Source organism: Ostrea edulis, chromosome 1, assembly GCF_947568905.1.
Source record: "Ostrea edulis chromosome 1, xbOstEdul1.1, whole genome shotgun sequence".
NCBI classification, from domain to species: domain Eukaryota; kingdom Metazoa; phylum Mollusca; class Bivalvia; order Ostreida; family Ostreidae; genus Ostrea; species Ostrea edulis.
This window is the reverse complement of record NC_079164.1, coordinates 28251540-28276924: the sequence shown is the minus strand read 5'-3', so window position 1 is coordinate 28276924 and position 25385 is coordinate 28251540. Positions and strand designations below refer to the sequence as shown.

Genomic DNA, 25385 nt, shown 5'->3' with positions numbered 1-25385 from the left:
CAGGTGAAATAATGTATGACATTTCATACAGCCTAATAAATACGTTTACAAGATGGCCCCGGGTTCGATCTCTGTAGATACAATGATTTTTCTCACCTTTGCTACAATAACTTGGTAATGTTTATATACATGTATACAATCTCCTGTAACACATAAGCATTCTCTTACACTTTTACTTGCCACAACCAGGAAGTATCAAAATATGCTAACTGAAAGTTGAAGATAACCCTAAAACAGACCTGGTCATATACCCCAAGATGTTTTGCCGAAATAATATAGGATGCAATTGAATTGTACCTGAAATGTGACCAAAATTTTCCATTAATGAGAAACGACGCGTATGACCTAAGATAAAAATATCATGATAAAACATGGGTTTTTTTCTTAGGCGTTTTAAGGAATTTAAAAATGTTTATTGTTCAATAATGTTGTATTTTTAGCCATTTCGCCGCCAACATTAGCATTAGAGACACTATTTTTATAGATTCATCCTAAAACCATTAAGGAATATTGAAATCTCCTAATGGATTGGAAATGAATTTAAATTTACCTCATAAAATGTGTCCCCTCGAGCCTCCATAATTGCTTTAATGGCAAAGATAGGAAGTGGTAACAAAGGTAGTACGGCGATGCCCCAGCCGATAGCTCGACCATAGGGAGGGTAGACGTACTCTCCGACGACTGGAGGGGTGTATAGGTACAGGGATGTACCCAGAATAGCCTGCAAGAATTCAACATCACCAATGATTATGTACAAGAATTGTTAAAGAGAACTGCATTCATTATTGATCTGCGTAAATGGTTTTTAACCGTTAGTCCAATATGCAAATACCGTCTTCAATTCAAGTAAGAAATGACTTTAGATCCATGTAAATACATATATTCTTACCAATAAAAGGGCGGGATTAACGAAACACCAGGCGACTCTCATATAGACTGGCACCCCCCGTCCAATCATGATTTCAATATCACGTGATAGCATCTCTGCACCTATTAATAAAAACACAACCCTGATATCGTGATGACAACAAAGAGACGGAATCCCTCTGTAGAAACGGAGATGCTGGGTAATACATGCATGGTCTAACCAGCAGACCCAGGGCTCGATTCTCCATCCCCGCGCCGTCTCAAGCCTAAGGCATTTAACATGTTCCTTCGCCAAGCGCCTTGCATTAGGAAAGAGAGAGAGAGAGTCACGGGTCTTCGAGATGAGACCATACAAACGGAAGTCCCATGCCATGTCAGGTGTTGGAACGATATGAACCTTCCCTGCTACGGCACAGAGCGCCATTCATCGGTCAAAATTTGTGGCACATCACCTAAAGCCAGCATCGTCTCTATATGAGTGAAAAATTATTCACTGGGACTTTAAATAACATACAAGCAAACTTATGTGTGAAAGTTTAAAACGGCCTACCTCTGTGGGTAGTTTCACATATGGTTGTAGACGGCTGAAAATATGTGATATAGAAGGAGACTTTTGGCTGTCATTAAAATTTAATTCCGCCAAAATTACACGAGTTTCATTCCAATGGGAAACAAACAAAGCCGAAGTGGTCGCTATGCATGTGTACCTTGTGAAAATAAGGGTTTTAATCAAACGTGGTCATGACTGAACTAGATAAATTGTGATACTACCAGCATACCATATATCCATCCAAAAACAAGACATTCGCATAGTCCAAATAACGGTAAAGACAGGCTGGCAATGTACCAGTCGATCAGTTGAAATACATACAGGCCTCCCTGTAAACAGAAAGGCATGCAATGAACTTTTGATTCTTAATATTGAATTAGTTATTAATAAAGATGATATACTGTAAATGTATCATACAATTACTCACGCGTGTGCATAGAATGAGACCGGCAGTAACAGCAAAGACACTGAACAGAATGGACACACTCTCCCGTCGGCGCCGGAGGCTGGGGTAGACGTCACAGACGGTGGTTAAACACGCCTCTACCGATGTAAACTAAACAATACACAGTTCCATCAGTACATAAAGGTCTCGCAGATGGTTAAAATGTACCTAGCACTACAGTAAGAAATTTATTTTTATTCACAAATGAGTATATCCGATACTGAAAGAAATGGATAAATGCGGATTGCATTTCTGTAGACAAAACAATACCTTTACACACTTTAATAAGAAAACAAGAAATGTTTTAGGATTGTCTATGCCACCCCCACCAAGTGGAACTTTTAAAAGATTAGAATGCTTGTAGTGATAGTGAAAAATAAGGACTAGTCAGGGGCAATCATGATCAAATGTTTGATCTTTCAAGATACTCAGCAGACAATTCCAAAAAACCCAGTTATTTGATCGATGACCTTTGACCTCGTCACTTGAAAACTAATAGGAGTCACGTTTCTTTAGCAGGTACCAGTGTACAAAGTTTGATGTCTGTCAAGTAAGGGGTTCTCAAGATACTAAGCGGACATCTTATGTCCAGCGTAGTTTGACTCTGTGACCTCAAAATCGATAGGGGTCACCTACTTCTTAGGTAGAACCAGTGTTCCAAGTTTGATTTCTGTCAAGAAAAAGGGTTCTCAAGTTATTGAATACACAATATCATAATGTAGTTTGACCCTTGACCTTGTGACCTCAAACTCAATACCGGACATGTACTTATTAGGAGGAACCAGTGTACCAAGTTTTATGTCTGTCAAGCAAAGGGTGTTTAAGATATCGAGTAGACAATATTTACTATGTCAAGTTAGACCCTTGACCGTGTGAACTAAAAGTCAATACGTGTCATCTACTTCTTTGGATGCACCAGTGCACTAATTTGATGTCTGTCAAGCAATGGTTCTCAAGAAGTAAAGCAGAAAATATCTTACTCTGTCCAGTTTGACCCTAGACCTTAAAATCAATAGGGGAAATCTACTTCATTAAAAGAAGAACCAGTATACCAAGTTTGATGTATGTCAAGCAAATGGTCCTCAATATATTCAGCGGACATCTCATTTTATCCAGTTTGACCCTTGACTTTGTTATCTCAAAATCGTTAGGGGTCACCTACTTGTTAGTTAGAAACAGTGTACCAATTTTAATGTTTGTTGAGCAAGCGTTCTCAAGATATTGAGCGGGCAATATCTTACCATGTTCAGTTTGACCTTTGGCCTATTGATATGAAAACCAATAGGGGTCATCTACTCTCTAGGGGCAACCACTGTATCATGTTTGGTAACTATAAAGCAAAGGATTCTTTTCATATAGAACGGACAAGATTTGGTCAATAGACCAATAGGTACAGCACAATGTCGCCTCTTGTTCGGAGGGGGGGGGGGTTATCAAAAAGATGCCCGTAGGTCTTAATGGATGCCTGAGTAAAACAAAATGAAAATCTCAAACTAGAATGTTGCATTTTATCCAAACGTTTACAATTTAATGTTTTCCGATGAAAAAGTGAAGATAACAGTGATCAATCTCATAATTCCAAAAAAGAAATATAATTTAGAGTAGGACATCGGGTGCCTAGGGGGAGAAAGAATCCCCTGTTGAACGGCCACTACCGCTGAGAACTCTAGACAAAGTAATCCGCAGTCAAAATCAGTATGAAACACGTCAAACAGCATTTGATCTAAAGAAAGGTAGTATTTGAAAATCATTATAATGACCATAGCCAACTCCAAACGAGATCGTTGAAATCCCTGTAACATTATCTATAGTGATGTTAGTTTATTCAGATTTCCAATACTTTACCATGATAAAATAATGCCGTGGACAATGGTTTATCAATTTTGATTTTAATGTAATGGCACTGCTACATACAATTCAATTCACTACATTTATCTGGTCACAAGCAACTCTCATGTCAAAGATGATTCATGTATTTTACTGTCTCTTCCTTGTCATAATCTTATACGACGTAGAACATACTTGACAATAGATATGACCTGATCATATGACGCACTGCCTTGAGATAAGTTTTCCTCCACTTCAACTTTCAACCTTAACTTTAGTCAAATTACCTTTTATGACGGTCGTTGGTAAAAACAAAGGAAAAAAACTACCACCACCAAAAAAAAAAAAAAAACCAAACAAAACTATTCGCTGTTTGACGTCTTTCAATGACAAAGTTATGAAGTGACATAGATGATTACATTTTTACAGATGATTTTGATTTTGGGCAAATGGCCTTGGATCAGACCATGATGCACTATGTGGTAAGCAACCTTCGTGCCGAGTATGACCTCGTATCTATTAGGACGTTAATTTTAGTAAGGATCTTGGTCAAGAACTTGGTTTAGGCACATGAGACATTATTATTTAATACATGTATGTTTTACTGACTGTCAATGGATAAATATAAATATAGGTTAATCAATTTCCTAGACGACCAGGTGAACCCAATATATATCCATAGACAGTCAGTAACAAACCTAACTAGAACTGTCCTAGTGGGACTAATCCCCCCGCAGGGCACATTAAATGGTGGGAAATAGTGAATTTGCGCTCATTGAAGAATGAACACATCATTTTGACAAAAAGATTCCTGGGAGCAATTCCTGTAAATGCAGGGCCTATATATTCTGCAGTAGAGTGTTACATGTACTCAGAATATCAAGAATATGTTTAATACAATTTTTGAATAATATTACATGGATAACTACTACTCAGCGTACATGGGCTAGAAATAATCCACAGACAGATGGACAGACAGACAAACAAATGGACTAATGATTCCATTATACCCTCTCCTGAAATAATGCATTTGTCTCTTTGAAAGAACAGATGATTACGAAATCTAAAAGAAATGACTAAATCAATGAATTTGAAAAACACCCTTAAAATGAAAATATCCATAATTTCCTTGAATGTTAATGACTCTTGATAAAAATGACAGGATCACAACTTTATTATATACATAATAAATACACAAAGTTTGAATCAAAACTGTTCTTTGGTTTTAAAAAAAATATACTCTGGAAACTGACATCATTCCCCTCAAAATGGAAAAAAATATCAAGAACTTCCTTGAATATTAATATATCTCAATAAAAAAAAGCAGGTGCACAGCTTCATTATTCATATAAGATATACATAAAATTCTAATGAAATCTGTTCATTGGTGCTAAAGACTGGATAAATGATGTCTACGGACAAACGGACGGACAAGGTGATTCCAGTATACCCCTAAACTTTGTTTGCGGGTGTATCATGAGTCATTTATTTTCTCGAGAACCATTATGTGAAAAGGTGAAGATAACGAACAGCGATCAATCTCTTTAACGCCTACAAAGAATACAATTACGAGTAGTGCAAACACGGACCCCTGGACATACAGAGGTGGGATCAGGTGCATAAGAGGAGTAAAAATCCCCTGTCCACCAGTCAAGATATTGAAATTCATTGCAATGACATGTACTTTTAACATTCTGTTAACAACAAACAAGATGTTAACAGTTACTTCATCATGGTAAATATAGTGACACTATAGCTCCTAATCCTTAGCCCCAGAAGTCATTATTTTCATAATTTTGGTAAAGGCTTCCAAGGTTACTTTACTCACTCTCCCAGTTTGCATACCAACTGATGCGGAGAAGACGAGATTGTTTTATTGAAAAGCGAGGTTAAACTGGATGCTATGGGGAAAAGTCAGCTTGCGTATGCACAGGTGTACGTTTTCAGCGGAGCTTGATGACGCGACCTTTATTGGAATCTAACAGGGTAGGAAATGGCCGTACACTTCAGGGAAGGGGAAAGGGGGTTGCAGTTTGAGCACACAAAAGTACATGTTTATCGCGATCGGCAATATTTCATAAACAATTGTCAAGAGAATTTAAAAAAAAACATGTTCTGTATGGTTAGTGAAAAACAGTTTTTAATGGAATTTTTAATTTATTCATTTATACATAGTTACATAACAGCATATTCAGTAACGTTCAACAAAGGAGTTGTTCATAGTTTTAAAAGGGCATTATTTGTGAAGTTGCACTAGGCTGAGGTTGTGAGAATCAATATCTTGCTGCCAGAGTTATATCATTGCATTAAGGTATGAAACTCAAACGTTTATATCAAGACCATATTGTGTCCCCTGCTGAATATGAACTTTAAGGAACAGATCAAATACAAGGATGACTCTTAATTCTAAGGTTAAAGCTATAAATAAGCCAAACTATCATTACAAAGAGGCTTATAATGAAATATTTACATGCTTTAAGATGTAGAGCACATTTTGATTTCAACATAAAATATTAAGTTTCTGTTTGAAATGTATGGTCTACGTATTGCGGTCTTTATTTTTAAAGGAAAGCAACTTGCTTTAACTATAAGCGCTATGCATAGGTCTAAATTTGTGGTACTTCACCTACAGCTGGTGAAAAATTCTCGACAAGACGTAAAACAAACAAACAACCAACCTATTTTTAAAGTTTAATCGACTTGGAATTCGGCAGATAATGCCACAAAGCGGGAACTGTTTGTGATGCTTGCCATCACAATGATAGTGAGCTCAGAAGTATCAGACAAGAGGTTGAAAAACACGTTTAACAGCCGCCAACGAATAACAACAAGTTCACGACTTCAATCGCAAACTATTGTCATAATAAAAATGCAGTTTTTTTTCACTTACATAGTTTGATTTAGTGGTTGGCGTCTTTTAATAACCGGATATTCGGGGGCATAAAGCTTTTGGTCTGTTTGTCCACCAAAACCTTAACCTTGGTCATAACTTTTGAATGGTTAGTGATAGTGTTGTCATTTCACATAGCTATTGTTGTTCGCCATCTGCTTGCTCTGTGTTTGTTTTGATGCATTTTGATTTGTCATCTTATAGCAAAGCATTGTTTTCGTTATTTTGTCTTCTTTGGGGGTAATCAGACTTTGAGTCATTGAGCTGAATGGCAGGTACTTTGATGCAGAATTGTATTAGCTGATTTCTCCCAGAATATTCTGTAGAAGATTTCTTCTGTCATTTGTTAAGTAATAAAAGGCAATTTTCAATCTCAGTCACTCTAATGTTTTTGTTCAAATATCAGCTAAAACGAGCTATGGTGAACAGAGAGTTGAATAATAGAAGCTTGTAAACATACAATTGATATAGGTTTTGGTCTGATTGTCCGCAAAAACTTTTACTTTAGTCATAGGCGCCTGGCTCAGGGATATTGCACTATAACCTATATGTAAACAATGGAAGAAATTCGAACCACGCATAAATATTTCTCTCTGACCTATTGTGTCTCTTTATACATTTTTTCATGTTTTAGGAAGCTTAAATACACGTGTCATTATCACGGAACACTAATTTATCCACGAATTAAAAAATGTCTTATCCCACTGATTCATAATATATAACAAGGCTTGCAACTCAATCTACCCCTTTCCGTACCCCATGACAGATATTTGTCGATTAAAAGTTATTTACACTGCTTACCAGCCAGTTTCAGGGCCCCATTCACTCCCAGTAATTCTTCTTTAATAATTAAAATCCTCTAATAACAGCTGTCTATCCGTTGTATATTTTTAATAATTTTTTTCTGTCCAGAGTCATCTCATTCAAATCTCTAATCACGGAAGTGTGTAAACAGTACAAAACTCGAAACGGAATAAGGGATATCCGAATTAATCTCGAGTTCTGAAAGGCTAGCTATGTAAACCCCAAAGGACATCGAGAGTATTGACGCTCTATCTAACAACAGCCTAAACTATCAAGGTTTTATGAATTCCAAAACAATGCGACATAAAAAGAAATGAGAACAAAATAAAATAGGTACCCAGAAGTGAACGAGAGGGTAAAGGGCCGGTTCCTACCACTTTTCCCCCACTAGGATCTTTTTCTTTCAGCTTAGATTAGTTTCACTTCCTGTCTTATACATTCCCTCCCCTCAATTGTTGTTTAGGTGAGATGATTAAAAAAAAACCCCAGGCACGTAGAATCGGGGGGGTGGGGGTGTTGCCTCCCCCTTTTTTATGATGACCATTATTTGTGGTTTGTAATACAATCAAATATACTGTGTGAGCCCCCTATTTTTCACAGTAGTAGTGAAAGAAGAATCAAGTCCTGAAATAGTAGTAAAACCCTCTACTCACCCCCTCCCCACGGAGTATAAGAAATTAAAAACTGGGGAATTTCTTTTTTATTTGAGGCATTTTAAGACATCTCTTCCCCCGCACAAATAAGGAATTTTGTTGATGTAATTTTTTTTCTTTCTTTTTTTCTTTTGTTATTGTCTTTGATTGTGAAGATTTTTATTCTTTCTGCTGCTACCGGTTGCGAGACTTTTAACTTAGGCCACAACTTTTGAATGCTTAAAGATAGGGCTTTCATATTTCACAGGTGTATCTCTTTTGACAAAACCCTTCTATTAGTACCATTTGTTTTACTGCATGACCTTGGAGTTTAACCTACTTCTGAAAAACTAACCTTGATCATAATTTTGAATAGTTAGTAATAAGGTTTTTATATTCCACAGGTGTATTCCATGTGACAAGACCTTTCTTTGGATACCATAATTACTTTGCTGCCATACGGGAACATTAGTGTTTCACAAACACATCTTGTTTATTCTTAAAATTATACTCTTTCCTTTGAAGGAGTTATTCTGAGTTGCTTTTGCCTACTTTATTGTAGACCAGGTTTGTTATTTTAGCGATGTAACAGATTTGCAGTATTTTCTATATGTTTATGACATACTACTAACTAGTAGTACAATATTAATTCAATAAACATTAAATTTACACCGCTAATTTCGCGAACATAAAGTTGCACGAAATGGGATAATATTCCATTTCATTCACGTTTTACTTTGTCTTCTTGTAATCGTAAGATGTATGAATTATATATATTTACCTGACTGTCTATTCCTACACTGAAAAGCATGAGGAAAAATACTGTCGTCCAGACATTTGGAAGGGGTAAAGTGGACAGAGCCTCCGGGTACGCCAGAAAGGCTAATCCAGGACCTTTCAAATAGTAAGAAAGTTTTAGACAACTGCTGCGAGGAAAAGTGTTAGTAAGGAAAATATTAATACATTTAAATACATTTCATTAGCGGTTGTAAATACTGTCTTCTTTTATATTTAACTCTTGTTTCTCCTTATGTAATAATTTTGTCACTAATTCTGTAAATATGAATGGAGTTTAACTCTATACACGTGCCTGCCTGTACGACGTCTTGTATAGGTTTATCAGCCAATTTAGCCATGTATCCAATCACGGTAAATACAACTAGTCCTCCAAACAAACTGGTACCCTCAGCAATGGATACCAAAAGGAAAGAATCTCTGTGTAAAGAAAAGGAACCGGTCGTGGAAAGTAAAAGCAGTGTTATTTTAATTTATGAATAACATGACAAAATGTGGGAGATCCACAAACGAATTTTTATTGCAACCGTGTATTTATTTATTTTTTGGAGGGGGATCAAGGGTGGTGGTAGAATTTACCGACCTGAAGCAGTTGTTGTTGAACTTGTTGTAGCTGGCTAGTGTAATCACAGGCCCCCAAGCCGGTCCCAGCGAATAAAACACCTGTAAAGCTGCCTCCAACCACACCTTAAAGCGTTGATATATTACATCATTTCTTATCACCTACATGTACCTTGTTCTGAAAATGCTTTTAGTAGAAAAGTAATATCAAAGAATACAAAGATACCTGTGGATCCGCCAATTTGTGGAACTCTGGTCTGAGGTAGAAAATGATTCCGTCGATGGCCCCGGGTAACATTAGTCCCCGGACAAGGATTACAATAAGTAGGACGTACGGTAGCAGGGCTGTCACGTACACAACCTGGACAAAGACATGAAGATTTAATGATGAAAATGAGATGTATTAGGAAGAAACCCTAAGGTTGTTTGAGACATTGATCCACTGTTGTTGGATGTCAATTCCAAGTGGTTTCTTCCTTCTGGCGAAACTAATCTAAAGACACTGCAAAAATCGCCAAACCTATAATGATTAATGTAAAGCTATCGAAATTTCTTATTGAAATTCAGTAACAAATTGGAGTCTATTTTAAAACGTAACTGAAATATATTCCAATAAATGTATCACACCTTTCCGACTGATTTAATCCCCTTTATGAGACATAAGCAGACGACAATCCATGCTGCTAGATAACTGACGGCCAGGCGCCAATCCAGATCTCCCATCTCATGTAGACCGTCCGACAAGTGCAACACACGTTTGCTGAAATATGTTACGGATTTGATCTCGTGGGGGAAAGAATCTGCTTATTTGTAAAGTAACATTACATTGTATTCTTTTTATCATTAATTGAATTGCATATTTTTGTAATTAAAGAAAAAATTTGAGTCAAGCCGATTGACATTTTGTTGGGTTTTTTTTTTTTTTTTTTTGGTATGAAATGAAGACACGTATTTGCATCCATTATATGTAATACTGACTTGTTATTCAAGCTAGTTTGACTACGGAAAGAGGTATAGCGCACTTAGTATACGACATGGCCTACAATATAGCGCATTTGCAAACATACAAATTGTTTCAATAGTCCATGATATTTAGTAAATCTAGCAATTAACAAATACCAATTATACCAGTTCCTGGCAAAAACAGTCATAAATATCGCAAACAAGATCAATGAAATTTACTTATTTTGCATGGGATATATGGAGAATTACTGAATTGGCATTAAAAAATACGTGTTTGTGTATTTGAACTAACTTAAACCAGAGAAATCTTTAATGGGTTTTGGTTTTTTGATATCATAGTATACTGTCGTATTAAAATCTGTTGTTTTAACTTGGTCTTCATATAAAAAATTGATAATTTAATCTAGTTATCCTATCTTCCAAAAGACTCTGCAAAGTGGCGATATATACACATAAGACAGAAGTTCTTCACAATAACGTGAGTAGCCTAGTGGTGTATGCTGAACGGTTTTTTGCGTTAAGGGTCTCCGGTTCAATTCTCTAAAATTCCAGATCATTTTTTTCACTTCAGCTAGTTAATTTTTAATCATCGTAATTTCCACAAAATATACACACCAGATATAAACGTATACATGTAGATCTACTCATTGTTGCTCCCACCTCTCTGGTTACCATATTATACATATGAATTTAAACGTAGCAATCTACACCTTTCATGAAACAAAAGTCTTGAAAACAGTCAAGAAAATATCTTGATACACGATTCAGGAAAATGTCAAACAAATTGAAAATATAAAGATTATGAAAAATATTTGATGTGTTTATAGTGACATATATGCATGTAAACAGAGAACGTGGTTGTGAAGTAGTAGAAGAGAAATATCTTGTATATAGTTTATTAATAAAAAGTATTTCTGGTGAATTTTTAGTGCAAAATTAGGGAAATATTTTATATGGTAAACATGTAGAAGCTGTTCCTCATATTTATTTCATAAACTTGGTTTCCTACATTCAATAATACCCATTGGGTCAAGTAATAAATCTATTAATAGTAATAGGTACTTTCCATTTAAATATGGTAGTAGGCGAAATCCTGGGAAAGGGCGCTATACCTCTTTAATCAGAGAAAGGTACAACATTGAAATCAGGAAAACTTGCACTGAACTGCTATGAATCATTTTGAAACAGTTTTACAAGCATCCTTTTTCGGTATTTGATAATAAAAAACAACTGCATAAAAAAATAAAATAAAATAGTTGCAACAATTGATTTATTATTCCTGGTTTATTAAAGAAGACCATGCTATCCAACATCGATATAAGCCAGTGTACATAAGAATTTATAAATAAATCACTTACAACCAGAATTCTTCTTGTGATGTGGTTTGGACTATGCTTTCATTTACCCTTCCATGAAGAATAGCCGATGTATTCAATAGCCAATCCAAATCGTTGGAATTACTGGAATTGACTACCAAAGAGGAATTATTCAATATCACAGTGGAGTTGTTGGTATCAGAAGTGTAGGACTCCGTGATGCAGTGTTTGGTATTCCACTCATTATCGCAGTTAGTCCAGGGTAAAGGCGAATAAAATGAACTCCCCATGTAATAAAGGGCCCAAGCGTTGATCAAGTTGTAATAGAAAATGACGACTAAATTGAAAATGAACATGCCCACTCCAATACCTAAAACATTATAACAGATATAAGTTTTTACAAAAATAATTTGTAAGAAAATATTTGTATTTATTTTTTAACATCTTAAATAGATGACACTTGACTGAAAATTTAAAACTTAGATATCAGTAAATTAAATATAAACCACCTTTGAAAAGAGGACACACACTCCAAACATGAAAAAATCCTTTTCCGGAAAACTGTCCGATGGACACTTCAAGGAAATAAAGCGGAAGTCCGTAGATCACTAAACACACCACATACGGCACAACAAAGGCACCTGCCAATGATAAACGTCATTACAACCAAAACACAACAAAGGCACCTGCCAATGATAAACGTCATTACAACCAAAACACAACAAAGGCACCTGCCAATGATAAACGTCATTACAACCAAAAGTTGTAGATATTGAAAAACAAGAGACCCACGGGCCTTATGGATCACCTGAGTAATAGCTAAAGGTATCACTAGTCCCAAGGGTTATGAAATCTATAATAATTTTCCTGCTCTGCATAGCTAAACTAAATTCTAATATTCAGCAGCAGTATAAAAGAAGATGCATTCTTAAATCGCAAATGCTATCGAACGTGCCCATACTGAATACATGTAGCTATATTTTGGACCCGCCCTAGAGTAAAATAAAAACCCAGGGTTGAGAAATTTACAATTTGGCATATCCTTTTGCTTTTCTTTCAGTGCATTTAGTTCTTATACAGTATCAGCAAAAGTAAAGAGCAAATCTTTCAAATGATTAGGACAATAATCACTATAATGATTTTGTCCCCATCCAGGAACCGAAACACATATCCCAGAAATCATGAAATTAACAATTTTGGTAATGGGCTATCAGTGTCAATAAATTATCAAAAACATTAAAGAAGATGTTGTTTTTAAACAGTTTATCACACAAACACTATACACCAAGTTTGGTCATGCCCTGGAGTCAGAACCCCTGCCCCGGGGATGTTGAAACTTACAATTTTGGATTAACTACATGTAACATTGCATAGAGGAAGGACTTTTAAATTCGTGTTCCAATTGTTGTGTACATGAAATGAATGAATGATATCTTTAATTCAGATGAATTTAAGAACAATTTTTGAATAATTGCGTGCATTAGTTATGTTATATTTATTGTTATGTTATACATGTACATGATAAAATACTGTTTAAAAACATTATTTTTTTAAAAGACCTCTTTCCTTATTGAAAATTAGATAATGATTTTACGAATGCATTAATTGTAATCCGCCATACCGAATAATTGATCACAGACAAAATAAACGGTCGTTCATAATATCAAAATTTGAAACTCAGTACTTATTGCAAATGTGTTTATAATGGTAGTTTTCATCCAATGCGACAAAATAAGGTCAAAATTATGAATACACGTCGTTTCTTTTCGTCAAACGCAATGGTCGAAGACACAATGCACTATATGAATGGCAAACACAATCACTGCCACAATGGGTATTGTAAACAGTGGTCTGATTTCTTGGACATTGTCAGGTAGTGTACAACCTAATTTTGGTAAAATGTTGTAACTTTTAAGTTAAAACACACACGCACGCAAACGCATACATCTGACATACGGTATTGGACAGTTTTCGACTTATTACTTACTTTCAAAATCTGTATCATCACACAACATGTTCAATAAATAACATTTTAGGTGTTTACTCCTGTGTTTGTACATATCAGTAACTGTTAATAAATTATTACAAAAAGTCTATAATCACGGGGAAAATTAAGAACATCGAACATATCAGATGAATATCGTAATTAAAAATTCATCGATGTGTCTGATCGTTGGTCTCGAGTGGGGGGGGGGGTGTCCTTCTTAGAATGAGAAGTATATAAGTTATATATTTAAAAACCTTCATAAAGTGATAAATTATGGGCCTAGTCAAAACTATTATAAGTATTACTAACACTGAACACCTACACAATCCTATGCTGATCATGTTATAAACCAATCGCAACTTCTCGGCTTGTAGAAAAGCCCGAGAATGTGCGATTGGTTGTATAATGTTGCCACGTTCGGGAAATTTCCATAAGACTGATTCAAGACTATAATCACGGATTGAAGAAACGAACAGGCATACCTTATTTATTCAACAATTATTAAAATATTTCTTCTGTAAGATCAGAATCAAGCATCGATAAACATCGGATTTACTTCATATCGTATTATCTTAAGTTGTCATTAAAAAACTGGCTTAGATCCGCCACTTTACTCTCATGTTTGCTATTTCAGGGTAGTTACATGTAATCGAAAAGGAAAGTAGGTTTTTAATTAATTTCAGAATATCTACTAATCAAGCCGGATTTTATTATAACTTACGGACTTCACTTCTCATATGAAACAATATTAAAGGTTCAAGCAGTAACTCTGGAGCAAGCGTTTCGGAGTTAAATGGCAAAATCTGTTAATTTATAGGTATAGATGTGCATTTATATAGAGAGGAAGGTTTTGAAAACTTATCAACTGTTGCCCGACCTCTAAGGCCCCGGGGGTGTAGGAGAATTTACAATTTATGTCCTCCTTGTCCCAAAGATGCGTCATACCAAAATTTGAAAAGAATTGGACTGGTAGTTACAATGCATCAAGGAGCTAAAATCGTTAATGCACGACGGACAACGACGGACGCAGACTGAATACAATAGAAAGCCAAGTATTGCACATTGATGAAACAGGCCTAAAAACATTTTCCGTCCTAAATATCTTAATCGTTATTTTCTGGGCATATCAAATAATACTTTATATACCATTGTTTTTTGTTTGGTCAATCTCATCTCTGATAAAATGCTTACATTACAGTAATGAACATATTTTTATAGACTATTTGCTGAAATATGAGTAACAAGAAATACGCCCGCGCAAGGTCGTTACATATGTATGTGGCAAAGTGGACCAAGCTTGCGAGTGAACATTTGTGTTGATATTCAGTTAATAACCTTTTATTACATTTTTGAAAAAAAAAAATACATTCGTTTACATTTTCGGTAGAAGACAAAGTGTTTTCGTTCATTACGATATATTTACCAATGTTTCTTTACAAATTCTAATAATAGCCATATCCTCATGAATGCGCCAAAGCTGTGAATATTGCGTGTATGAATCTTGATAAATATAATTAATCTATTTCAACAGCTGGGAATTCCGACATGAAATCAGAATATAAATTATAAATAAACTTTCAATTTTGAAAATATATGCAGGTATGAAATGCAACGCTTAGGTGATGTTGCGTCACAATTGCGTTAAAGTACTTCCCAGATATTTACAGTGCGGGCTTTCATGGATCAGTAAACGTTCGGGTACTCTCTATCAAATCTATAGGGGTAAATATCAAAATATGTAATAAGAATATGGTAAACCCTCACATACCACCTCCATTTCTCATACACAGATATGGAAACCGCCAGATGTTTCCAAGGCCGACGCAGTGCCCCACCATTGTCAGAATGTACTCCATTTTACTGTCCCAATGGCCCCTGCTGTTTATTGAGGAGTCCTCAGAGTTCATGTTCGTCTTCTTTGAATCTTTTTCGTCCATCTTAAAAGATCTGCTGTATCACAAGTGTGTTGTTACATGGGGAAGGCAATGGACTGTTAATGAAGAAAGATTGCATACGAAGCATATATTATAATTTTATTTATAAATATATTATAAATGGAATGAGCCGAGATGAAAGCTAACAGATCGTTTCATTATCCACTGCATCAACCCTTGCAGTGTTTCATGTACATGACCTACATAATATAATAAATACCTTCACTTATACAAGATTGCACAATTAGTCACATAAATTAGTTTACATTGTGGTTCTGTGGCAAGCAGGTAACATCATTTTTCAAGGTGGGGACCAACCGGAGGAAAAGTTGGCTTCACAATAGTTTACATTTCTTGACAAGCCAAGGACCCCCCCCCCCCCCCCCCGGATGTGTTATTCTGACCAAAACTCCTAAACCGGAGGGGTGAGTGGGAGAAAAGAGCGTTCTTCCTTCACTACATGGGTTCAATTCATCTGTTCAGTTTTACTTTCTTACTATTAGCAAATAAACAAAAAATGGGGGTGGGTCAGTCGCCCAATATATCTTACATTGCACATGGACAGATATACTGTGCATATGTGAATTGATAATAGGAATACTTAAAACGGCGAGAAGTAGATGCATACCTACATAGGTAACACACTCACAGACACAAGAGAAAGTGAATTATACCACGTTGTTACATGTCGAAATAGTTTCTTAGGTACCATGGGTACGAAGTTTTAAAGCTGTTAAAAGATGGAATCTTCTCATATTTATTGGACGTGTTGAAACGTGATTTTTATATGCAACAACTATAGAATGTGTACATCAGGGGCGGATCCAGGAATTACGGTTACGGGGGGCGCCACTTTATGAGGCAGTGGGTCCAGGGCGAAGCCCTCGTGGGGGTCCAGGGGGCGAAGCCCCCGGAAGCTCCTGGATTTTACAGATTTTATGAGGCTTGAAATATTTCTCCTATTTAGTCATTTGTACTATTTTCTATCATTTTAATAAGGTGAAATTAATAAAATGACCCAAATTTTAAGGGGTTTTGGAAAAAATTAAGTTCTCCCAATAAAGTAATTCAAGGAATCAAAAGATTTTATCATTTATTTCTCCGGGGGTGGAAGAAATTATTGCTTCTTTTATCGTTTAGTACATTTTCCTAAACAAGATATACTGCGATTTACCTTAAATTTGAAAATTTTAGGGGGGGGGGGGCGGCTGCGCCCCCTCTAAATCCGCCACTGTACATTATTTTTGAAACAGTGTCGCGGTTCTTGCCTGTGCGTCAAGATTCGTTCATGGTCATACACTTTTCATAAAAAAGGACCTTGAAATTCCATTTGCAGTATAAAAGCTATGTAAGAAAATATTTCTGTCTTTTAGATAATAAGACAAACTTTGCTTATACGAGCCACCTTATAGGACACAGCGCATGTTTCTAAACTTTTTCATTTTTTCCAGCAAAATTAATTCTTTTCATGCCTAAAACTACTTTAAATGTGTTTTTAATGAAATATCTAGCGTAGTTTTCGAGTTTGAAAGCGATGAAATTCAAATCTTGCAATATGCATATTTCCTTTCGCTATTTTACGCGCCATTATGTGTGACGTCATATGCGTCCTCGGGTTTGAAAACATGTACAATTGTATTAGCCATTTCATAAACAGATTAGATTTAATCGACAAAAAGCAACCAATCATCATGTTAACAGCTTGTAAATAACATTGCATGAAGGTGTTTTGTGCCGTGCTAGGGTGTACTAGTTGTCGGTAGAAAGGATTTAGACTGAGTATTTTTCAATTTTTCGAAGGAAGGTACGAGAAAAAAAGGCGTAGATAATTTTTTGTTGGAGCAAGAACTTAACCTTAAAACCCCCCACACCCAGTCACCTTTTCAAAAACCGCTTAGACAGAGACCCAGATAAACTGCGAGAAAATGATATATCGAAGCTATATGTGACCACTACATAATTCTGTTCTGGTCTTCAAATTCAATGCACACTCGGATCAACTAACCTTTACCTTCTAACAACATACCCGGTTAAACTTGTGATTCCAGTTTCTACCAACTGGTCGATTTACAAAAGTTTTAAAGATATAAAATAATTGAACTTTTGATTATAAGTAATAGAATATTGTATTTCCTAACTTTAAATTGAATTATAAAATTATTTCTCATTGAACTCGTAACATCTTGAGTGCGTCAGTATAACGCCTTACCCCACTTCCTAACGACGTGCAGAGCACAATTTTTTTAAAAAAGAGGCCCATGGGCCACATGAGTCACCTTGGCTCATATTCAAAGATTTTTCCTATATATTCGAATGTAAAACTTTGATCCCTATTGTGGCCCCAACCTACTCCCGGGGGCCATGATTTTTACAAACTTGAATCTGCACTATGTCAATAAGCTTTCATGTTAATGTAAACTTTTCTGGCCCAGTGACTTTTCAGAAGAAGATTTTAAAAGATTTTCCCTGTATATTTATATGTAAAATTTTGATCCCCTATTGTGGCCCCATCCTACCCCCGGGGGGCATGATTTTAACAAACTTAAATTTGCACTATGTCAGGAAGCTTTCATGTAAATTTCAGCTCTTCTGGCCTAGTGGTTCGTGAGTAGAAGATTCTTAAATGACGCCACCCTATTTTTGCATTTTTGTGATTATCTCCCCTTTGAAGGGAACATGGCCCTTCATTTGAACAAACTTGAAAGCCCTTCACCTAAGAATACTTCTGACCAAGTTTGGTTATAATTGGCCTAGTAGTTCTGGAAAAGAAGCCGAAAATATAAAAAGTTTACAGACAGACGACAGATAACAGGCAATCAGAAAAGCTCACTTGATTTTCAGCTCAAGTGAGCTAATAAAAATAAGATTGCTTTATCAAAATAGAATAATGTGATTTCCACTTTGAATTTGATTATTTTTATTGATTTGTGTCTTTTTTTTTTCTTTTTCTTTATTTTTTTTATTTCCGACAGTAGTTTGGCCTAGGGCCTAGTTGAAAACAATGTAACGTATTATAATTTGTCTAATCCAAAACTCAATAATAATTGCACTGTTTATTTCAGAAAAACAGCGCCAATTAGAAATGTATAAAGGAATAACATTACCAAATAGTTTGTAGACAGCGATCCATATAAACATTATTTACTCGCAATATTGCCGATTTCATACTCGCTTTCCTCGCTATATTTAGGCATTTACATCGCTATTTGTATGCACTGGTGGCAAAAAATTTTTGTCAACATCGATTTACATGTTGCCCATGGTGAGTAAATTAGGCCCTTAAAGATGAATTTTTAATAATAATATCATACTACTGTCACAATGAGTTGATCGAAGAAGGGCGCATGTGACGTCACTGTACCACGTGACTACCTAACTAATTAACTAGACTTCTTGAAATCGGGGCTTAGATTTAAGTCTGTATTGTGGTTAATTATCGCAATATTTCGGCGAACGAAGTATTAGAATTAATTACTATAAGTATAAAGAAGACAAAATGCATGTAATTTTGCATACTTTGAAAACATGAGATGTGTCCTTTAAGTAAAGATTAGGGGTAGGGCATCTAAATTGGCCCCTAGAAGGATAACAAGTTCAAACTATCGTGGCAATCTACTCTTACATTTGTCAATTACGACTTATTCCAATAAATTTAGGTTTGATTTTTTTTTGCAAAGATTTTGTTCGACTAGAGACAGAAGTCGGTATTTTCAAATTTTTCAGATGAGGGAATTAAGAGATATTTTACTACACCGTAGATTCTGCTGGAAATCTAGTCCCGATTTGAGTTCCCCATCCCCCATTTTAGCGTTAAATGTTACAACTGTACTTAAAGCAAGAAAAAGTAATTATATAGCGTAATGACCACATATTTCATAATTGAGGTAAGTACATACACATTTGGCACATATGTTCTAATTTGTCTGAGTGACAAAAAGCTTACATTCCCTGTATTATTTTCCATAAAAACATTAAAAGACTTTTTGAAGCATTCGGTTCCTGGTTCTGGTACATAAAGAGAATTATTAGTGCTTATTCTTAGATCGTGTGGTGACTGGATGAAAGTTTATTAGGAATAATTTTAGATGCTCTTTTTGGTAGTCGTGAAGCTTATTATCTTCTATGTTCTTAATGTTACACCAAACTGTACAAGTTATCAAAACAGGAGAAACTTTCAATAACGCTTCCTCATCAGGTATTAAAGAGCTGAATCTGATGTGGCTGGATCGTATGCCATGTTCGCCTTCATGGGGTATTGTTTGTCCTTCCAGAAATCTGTTATATCAGTCTTGTATTACTCAACATAAAAGTATGCTATGAACTATGGATTGATTGTATCTTGCTTAACGTCCCTCTCGAGAATTTTTCACTCATATGGAGACGTCACCAAGACCGGTGAAGGGCTTCACATTTAGGCGTATGCTTGGCACTTACGGCAGTGAGGGTACTTTAGCGTGCCACGCCTACTGTGACACGGGACATCCGTTTTTAAGGTCATCTCCGAGGACCCGTGACATTCACACGTTTGGCGATGGAACTGTCACTACCTGATTAAACGACTTAGGTCTGTCGCGGCCGGGATTCGAACCCCGACCTTCCGCATGCGGGGCGAACGCTCTACCTCTAGACCACCGCGTCGGTTTGCTATGGTCTGAGACAATGAGGAATATTTATCATACTAACGACTACAACCACATGCTATGTTTCAGACCACCGACTTTCACAAGTCTTTTGGTGAAGTTAAAAGAATATTTGTACTTTGAGCTACAGACTTAGTCGGATGCAAACTAACGAACGCACGAAATGGACGCTGTACTGATTACTCATCAACTGTTATCAGTGTGTGCCGGCAAGACGTTTGGGTTGTTTTAGTAAATATGTTTTGTAATTGGAAGTTAATCTCTCCTTTTCCTGCAAGAAAACAGAAAGTCGTCACTTTAATTACAAGTCCCCAGCAAACTAGCCCATTATGCGCGAAAACTACTGTGTCAAGGCCAACACACCGATGACTTACGTTAAAAAATACTGCCGAATATATCTTAAATCCTGCCCGCCATATTTCTTTCAGATAGCCTGTTTTTACCCAAATGTGATCAGATCGTTTCACCGAAAGAATCTTCCAGGTTAACTCGACCCGTGTACATGTACAGAGAATGAAAAACACATGGAGTCACGTTATAAAACATTGCTTTTGTCTGTTTTACTTCCCATTCGAGATTTTTTTTAATTTATGAATATACACTGAATATACACGGCTGTAGTTATGTGCCACAAATTTTGACCTATATAGCGATCAGGGTCGTAGATGCAAGGACCCTTGATAGTGCTAACGCCCACCATGACATCCCGTTTTTTTAAAGTCATGTATCCTTGATTTTCAACCCGGTCGCTTAGCGATGAAACAGTCACAATCTATTAAAAAGTGAAGATAACGAATATTGTCTGACCCTGAACTCCTGCATTTAAAGAAGCTAGCTCCAACGGAATATTGGTCGGAAGGATTTCTAACTAAAGTAACCTGTATATCAATCTATTGGTTCAGAAATGTTTTCAGTGATCGTTAAATAGCTGTTGTCTAATTGGGTAACACCTAATATCACTTGGAAATGTTAATTCTGCATGTATTTAATTTCATTCGAATCGATGCACAAGATATTTTTAATGATTAGAATTCAGTTTCAGTTTATTTCCGTGAGCCATATGGCTCATTGGATTCACATACATATAAATATACACAGGCAGTACATGTATTTATTAAAAGTTCTAATAACACGTGTTCGTGTTTATTTATACCTGTAATCTATTGGGTAGTCTAATTGTCACCTTGTCAGGTGACATCTAAATATTCATTACACGGATTTTAACTGACCGCCGTCAATGAGTAGAATTGTGAAACCATTCGAAGGTTCTTTTTAGTGCAGATAAGTTATGCCCCACCCACCCGCCCTTGCCTTACTCGAGTACTTTGATTTATCATTAAAAATTGTTTTTATTTTGTAGAAAGGAAGAGAATACTGTGTGAAGAATTGTTTATGAATATCAGTGTTTTTGAAATAAGTAAACTGCACGTTCAGAGCGCTTCATATCCTAAACTACGTGTTTGTGTTTATTTTATAAATTATTTATGTTTGTTTGAGTAGAACGAATAAGAACATAAAGTAGATATAAAGATATAATACATACAGGAACAGTATATGGAGAGCGCACAAACTTACATAACGTTATACATGTATAGTAATATTATTGCATAAATGTAAGTTATATATAAACACAGTATATACATGTATATATTACAGGTATTCATAACCAATTACACTGGTTCACAATATGTACTGTATTTGATATATGCGAGAGAGAAAAAAAGCTCTATGTACTAATTAATAACAGTATCATTACGTAGTTTCGCGGCACATTGGTTCACATATTTTTTTTCTTAATTCATTATAAAGAGGGCATCTTAGAATGAAGTGGAATTCGTCTTCAATATCATTTAAATTACAGTATTTACAAATCTTCATGTTTCTGGGAATATTATTATGTCTACCGGTTTCTATGCATAATGAATGTGACGAGTTTCTATAACGAGTAATAAGCTGCTTACTATACGAGTCTATTGGTTTTGTTAGATAATACTGACATATATGTCAAAAAGCGAACATTTAGTTTCTACATTAAAACAATGATTTTTAAGACTATTATTGATTGCAAACAATGCTTTTCTACCTTGCTCAGCAGCGTGTCTTTGCGTTTTCAAAAATTTCCCGTTGTAACACATAAGCATTCCTAAATAATTAAATTCATTTACAATATCTAAAAGAACATCATCATAATACCATTTTTCGTTGTCTTCAACTTTACTACCATTTCTAAATATCATTATTTTTGTTTTCTGCACATTAACACTCAAATTCCATTCTTTCGTGTAATTAGATAAAGTATTTAACATCCTTTGTAAGCCAACAGCGCGCTCAGACAACAAAACCATATCATCAGCGTACATAAGAAGAAAAATATTGATTAAATGTATATCAATACTCGGGCAATCTTCTCGTATAAAACTATTTTCAATATCATTAACATACAATGAGAAGAGTATTGGTGATAAAACTTCCCTTGCATAAGGCCCACTTAATTACAAAAGTATTCACTTAAAAAGCCGTCGTACTTTACACAAGACTTTACATTTTTATAAAGAGACTGTATAATCTTTACGAATTTTCCTTGTATTCCTAAATGTAACAATTTGTACCAAAGTTTTGTTCTATTTACAGAATCAAACGCTTTTTGGTAGTGTACAAAACAACAATATAATTTTTTGTTGTTACCCAAAGTTCTATTGATAAGAGATTGTAACACAAATACTGCATCTACGGTTGAAAGTCCTGGTCTAAATCCATACTGAGCATCTGTAATAATGTTGTAATCTTTCTCCCAATCCACTAATCTGCTATTCAGTACACTTGTGAAAAGTTTTCCAAAACATCTTACTAGAAAAATACCTGTAATTATTTGTGTCATTTTTTTTTTTAAATAATGGTACGATACAGCTTCTAGACCATGCCTCAGAGTATAAACCTGTGTCAAATATCTTGTTAAATAAAGTATACAAAAGTGGCAGTGAAATATTTTTACACTTGATTTTACACTTCATTTAGAATATAATCTTAACTGCAGCTTTTAAGTTTAAATCAAATATTTTTCAGAACGATTGTTCAAAAAACGCTACATAGTATTACAGCTCACATAAAAACGTATTTCTTAATTGTTTATGAAATGTGAAGATAACGAACAGTGATCAATGAAAGGTGAAGATAACGAACAGTGATCAATCTCATAATTCCTACAAGCAAAACAAAATAGATAGTTGGGGAAAAAACGGACCCCTGAACACACCAGAGGTGGGATCAGGTGCCTAGGAGGAGTAAGCATCCCCTGTCGAACGGTCACACCCACCATGCGCCCTATATATTGATCGGGTAAACGGAGTTATTCGTAGTTTATCGATTTTGTCATACATTATGACAAATTTATACATATAGTAGTATATTTTTATTATCGTCGCTTTTTTAAAAGTTTCCTTGCCTCGTCTTGGAATCTTTTTCGCATTGTAAATTTTTGTGCATTTCATTCTGTATTATTTAACTTGATTGCATTGGCTTTCCTTTCGTTTTCAAAATATTGATCATAGAAAGCTTATGTGACATGTGATTTGCGTTAGATTAAGACGCAACATGTCGAAACTTTTATTAAACAAGTGGAGTATACCTAATTATTTCTTTTCAGGTTATTACTATACTCCAATACCAGATTTTATTGATTTATTATTTTTCATTATATGTGAACAGCTTTACACCTTCAGGTACGAATTACTTATTATAAACCGTCACTAGAACGAGTCAATATAGGTGGCAGGGGACATTTTTTTGTTGGTTCTGAAACATGTGGGTACGGGGTATACATCAAAGTAAGATTATGACAGATTTAATAAAAAAAAAATCTTATTTCCATTTTATGTCTAAACTTATATTTCATAATGGTGTAGTTAATGAATTATGACCCCAAATTACATGTACATAATGTATATACCACAGGCACCTGAAGTGAGATCTTATGTACATACCCCCCCCCCCTTCTAGAATGAAATTATTTTTATGCAGGACCAATCATTTATCCAAAATATGTTATTTCCCTACCGATCACCCTCATAAGTCGCTCTGAATAGTCAGTTTTTACGTTCTGTAAGCTTTTGAGATGACCACTTGTGGGACACTAATATATATAAAGGTGTGCAACAAATTATTAAAACTGGGGACTACCTGCTTCGAGACCAATTCACGGGGTATAAACCAACTTTATCGAAGGAATGTCTACGAATATCTCGTCAGGCTAATGTAGTTCTAATTATGTCTTTCATATTAATCCCATGCCATCCGTTTTATTTGTAATATTATGTCATTTATTTCATCATACCTGAGATTTTGCGTTCATCGACAGCCTTAAAGGAGGTCGTGACATCACTTTGCGTGTCGCGTTATGTGATTGGAAATAACATATTTTGGATAAATTATTGGTTCTGTATAAAAATAATTTTATTCTAGAAAGGGGGAGGGGGTATGCACAAAAGATTTATACAAGCTATCTACACTTCAGGTGTCTGTGATATATACATACTGGCGCTGGTGCACAAAACATGCTCTGAGCAGGTGCCCATTTCTCGCTATGAATTTCTCTCATTTGGGCTAAATCTGCACCACCCACACACCATCACACTACCGTGCGAGGGGATTTACAAACTGTGTACAATCAAGAATCCTGTCTGCCAATCTTAAAAATCTATCTTTCATATGGGGCCATCCACCTTCCCTCTCGGTTACAGACCTTTTGCTGGACCGTACATGTTTTCACCTAATGTACGTCCTCATTACTCCTTGCTTGTCGTAAGAGGCGACTAAATGGGGGCGGTCCTTTGGATGAGATCGCAATAACCGAGGTCTCATGTCACAGCAGGAAGATCTCTCCCTACTAAAATGTCGTAAGCGCCGAGCATAGACATAAATTTTGCAGCCCTTCACCGGCAATGGTGACTTCTCAATATGTGTGAATGATTCTCTCGAGTGGAACGTTAAACAATATATAATCATCATTGGAGACAATGTCAGTAAAATTTGACCATCTTGTAGAAAAGTGGTACATTTTATATGAATACAAAAAAGAAAGGGAAACGGAGTGGTTCAACGAACATTCTAGGTTGTGTTCTCGGGTTTCCTCGGATTTTTCCCCCTGCTTTTTATGCCACATACTAAAATTTAAACAA

General features: G+C 35.6%; 1 protein-coding gene across 3 annotated transcripts in view; it reads right to left on the bottom strand.

The window, feature by feature from the left end:
* The window catches only part of LOC125663889 (sodium- and chloride-dependent betaine transporter-like), a 36819-nt gene that overhangs the window by 8310 nt on the left and 3124 nt on the right, over positions 1-25385 (bottom strand). For 2 of the 3 annotated variants that reach the window (XM_048896311.2, XM_048896312.2), the window contains exons 1-12: positions 15406-15637; positions 12160-12291; positions 11693-12020; positions 9999-10131; positions 9598-9732; positions 9394-9497; positions 9106-9230; positions 8797-8909; positions 1845-1973; positions 1647-1746; positions 890-990; positions 551-721 (exon numbers count right to left, since the gene is read on the bottom strand). In XM_048896311.2, coding sequence (XP_048752268.2) covers positions 551-721; positions 890-990; positions 1647-1746; positions 1845-1973; positions 8797-8909; positions 9106-9230; positions 9394-9497; positions 9598-9732; positions 9999-10131; positions 11693-12020; positions 12160-12291; positions 15406-15574 — 1740 coding nt within the window. In that variant the 5' untranslated portion in view covers positions 15575-15637. Of the gene's footprint in view, positions 1-550; positions 722-889; positions 991-1646; positions 1747-1844; positions 1974-8796; positions 8910-9105; positions 9231-9393; positions 9498-9597; positions 9733-9998; positions 10132-11692; positions 12021-12159; positions 12292-15405; positions 15638-25385 lie in introns of those variants that run through there. The other variant, XM_056159995.1, reaches the window with a different exon arrangement.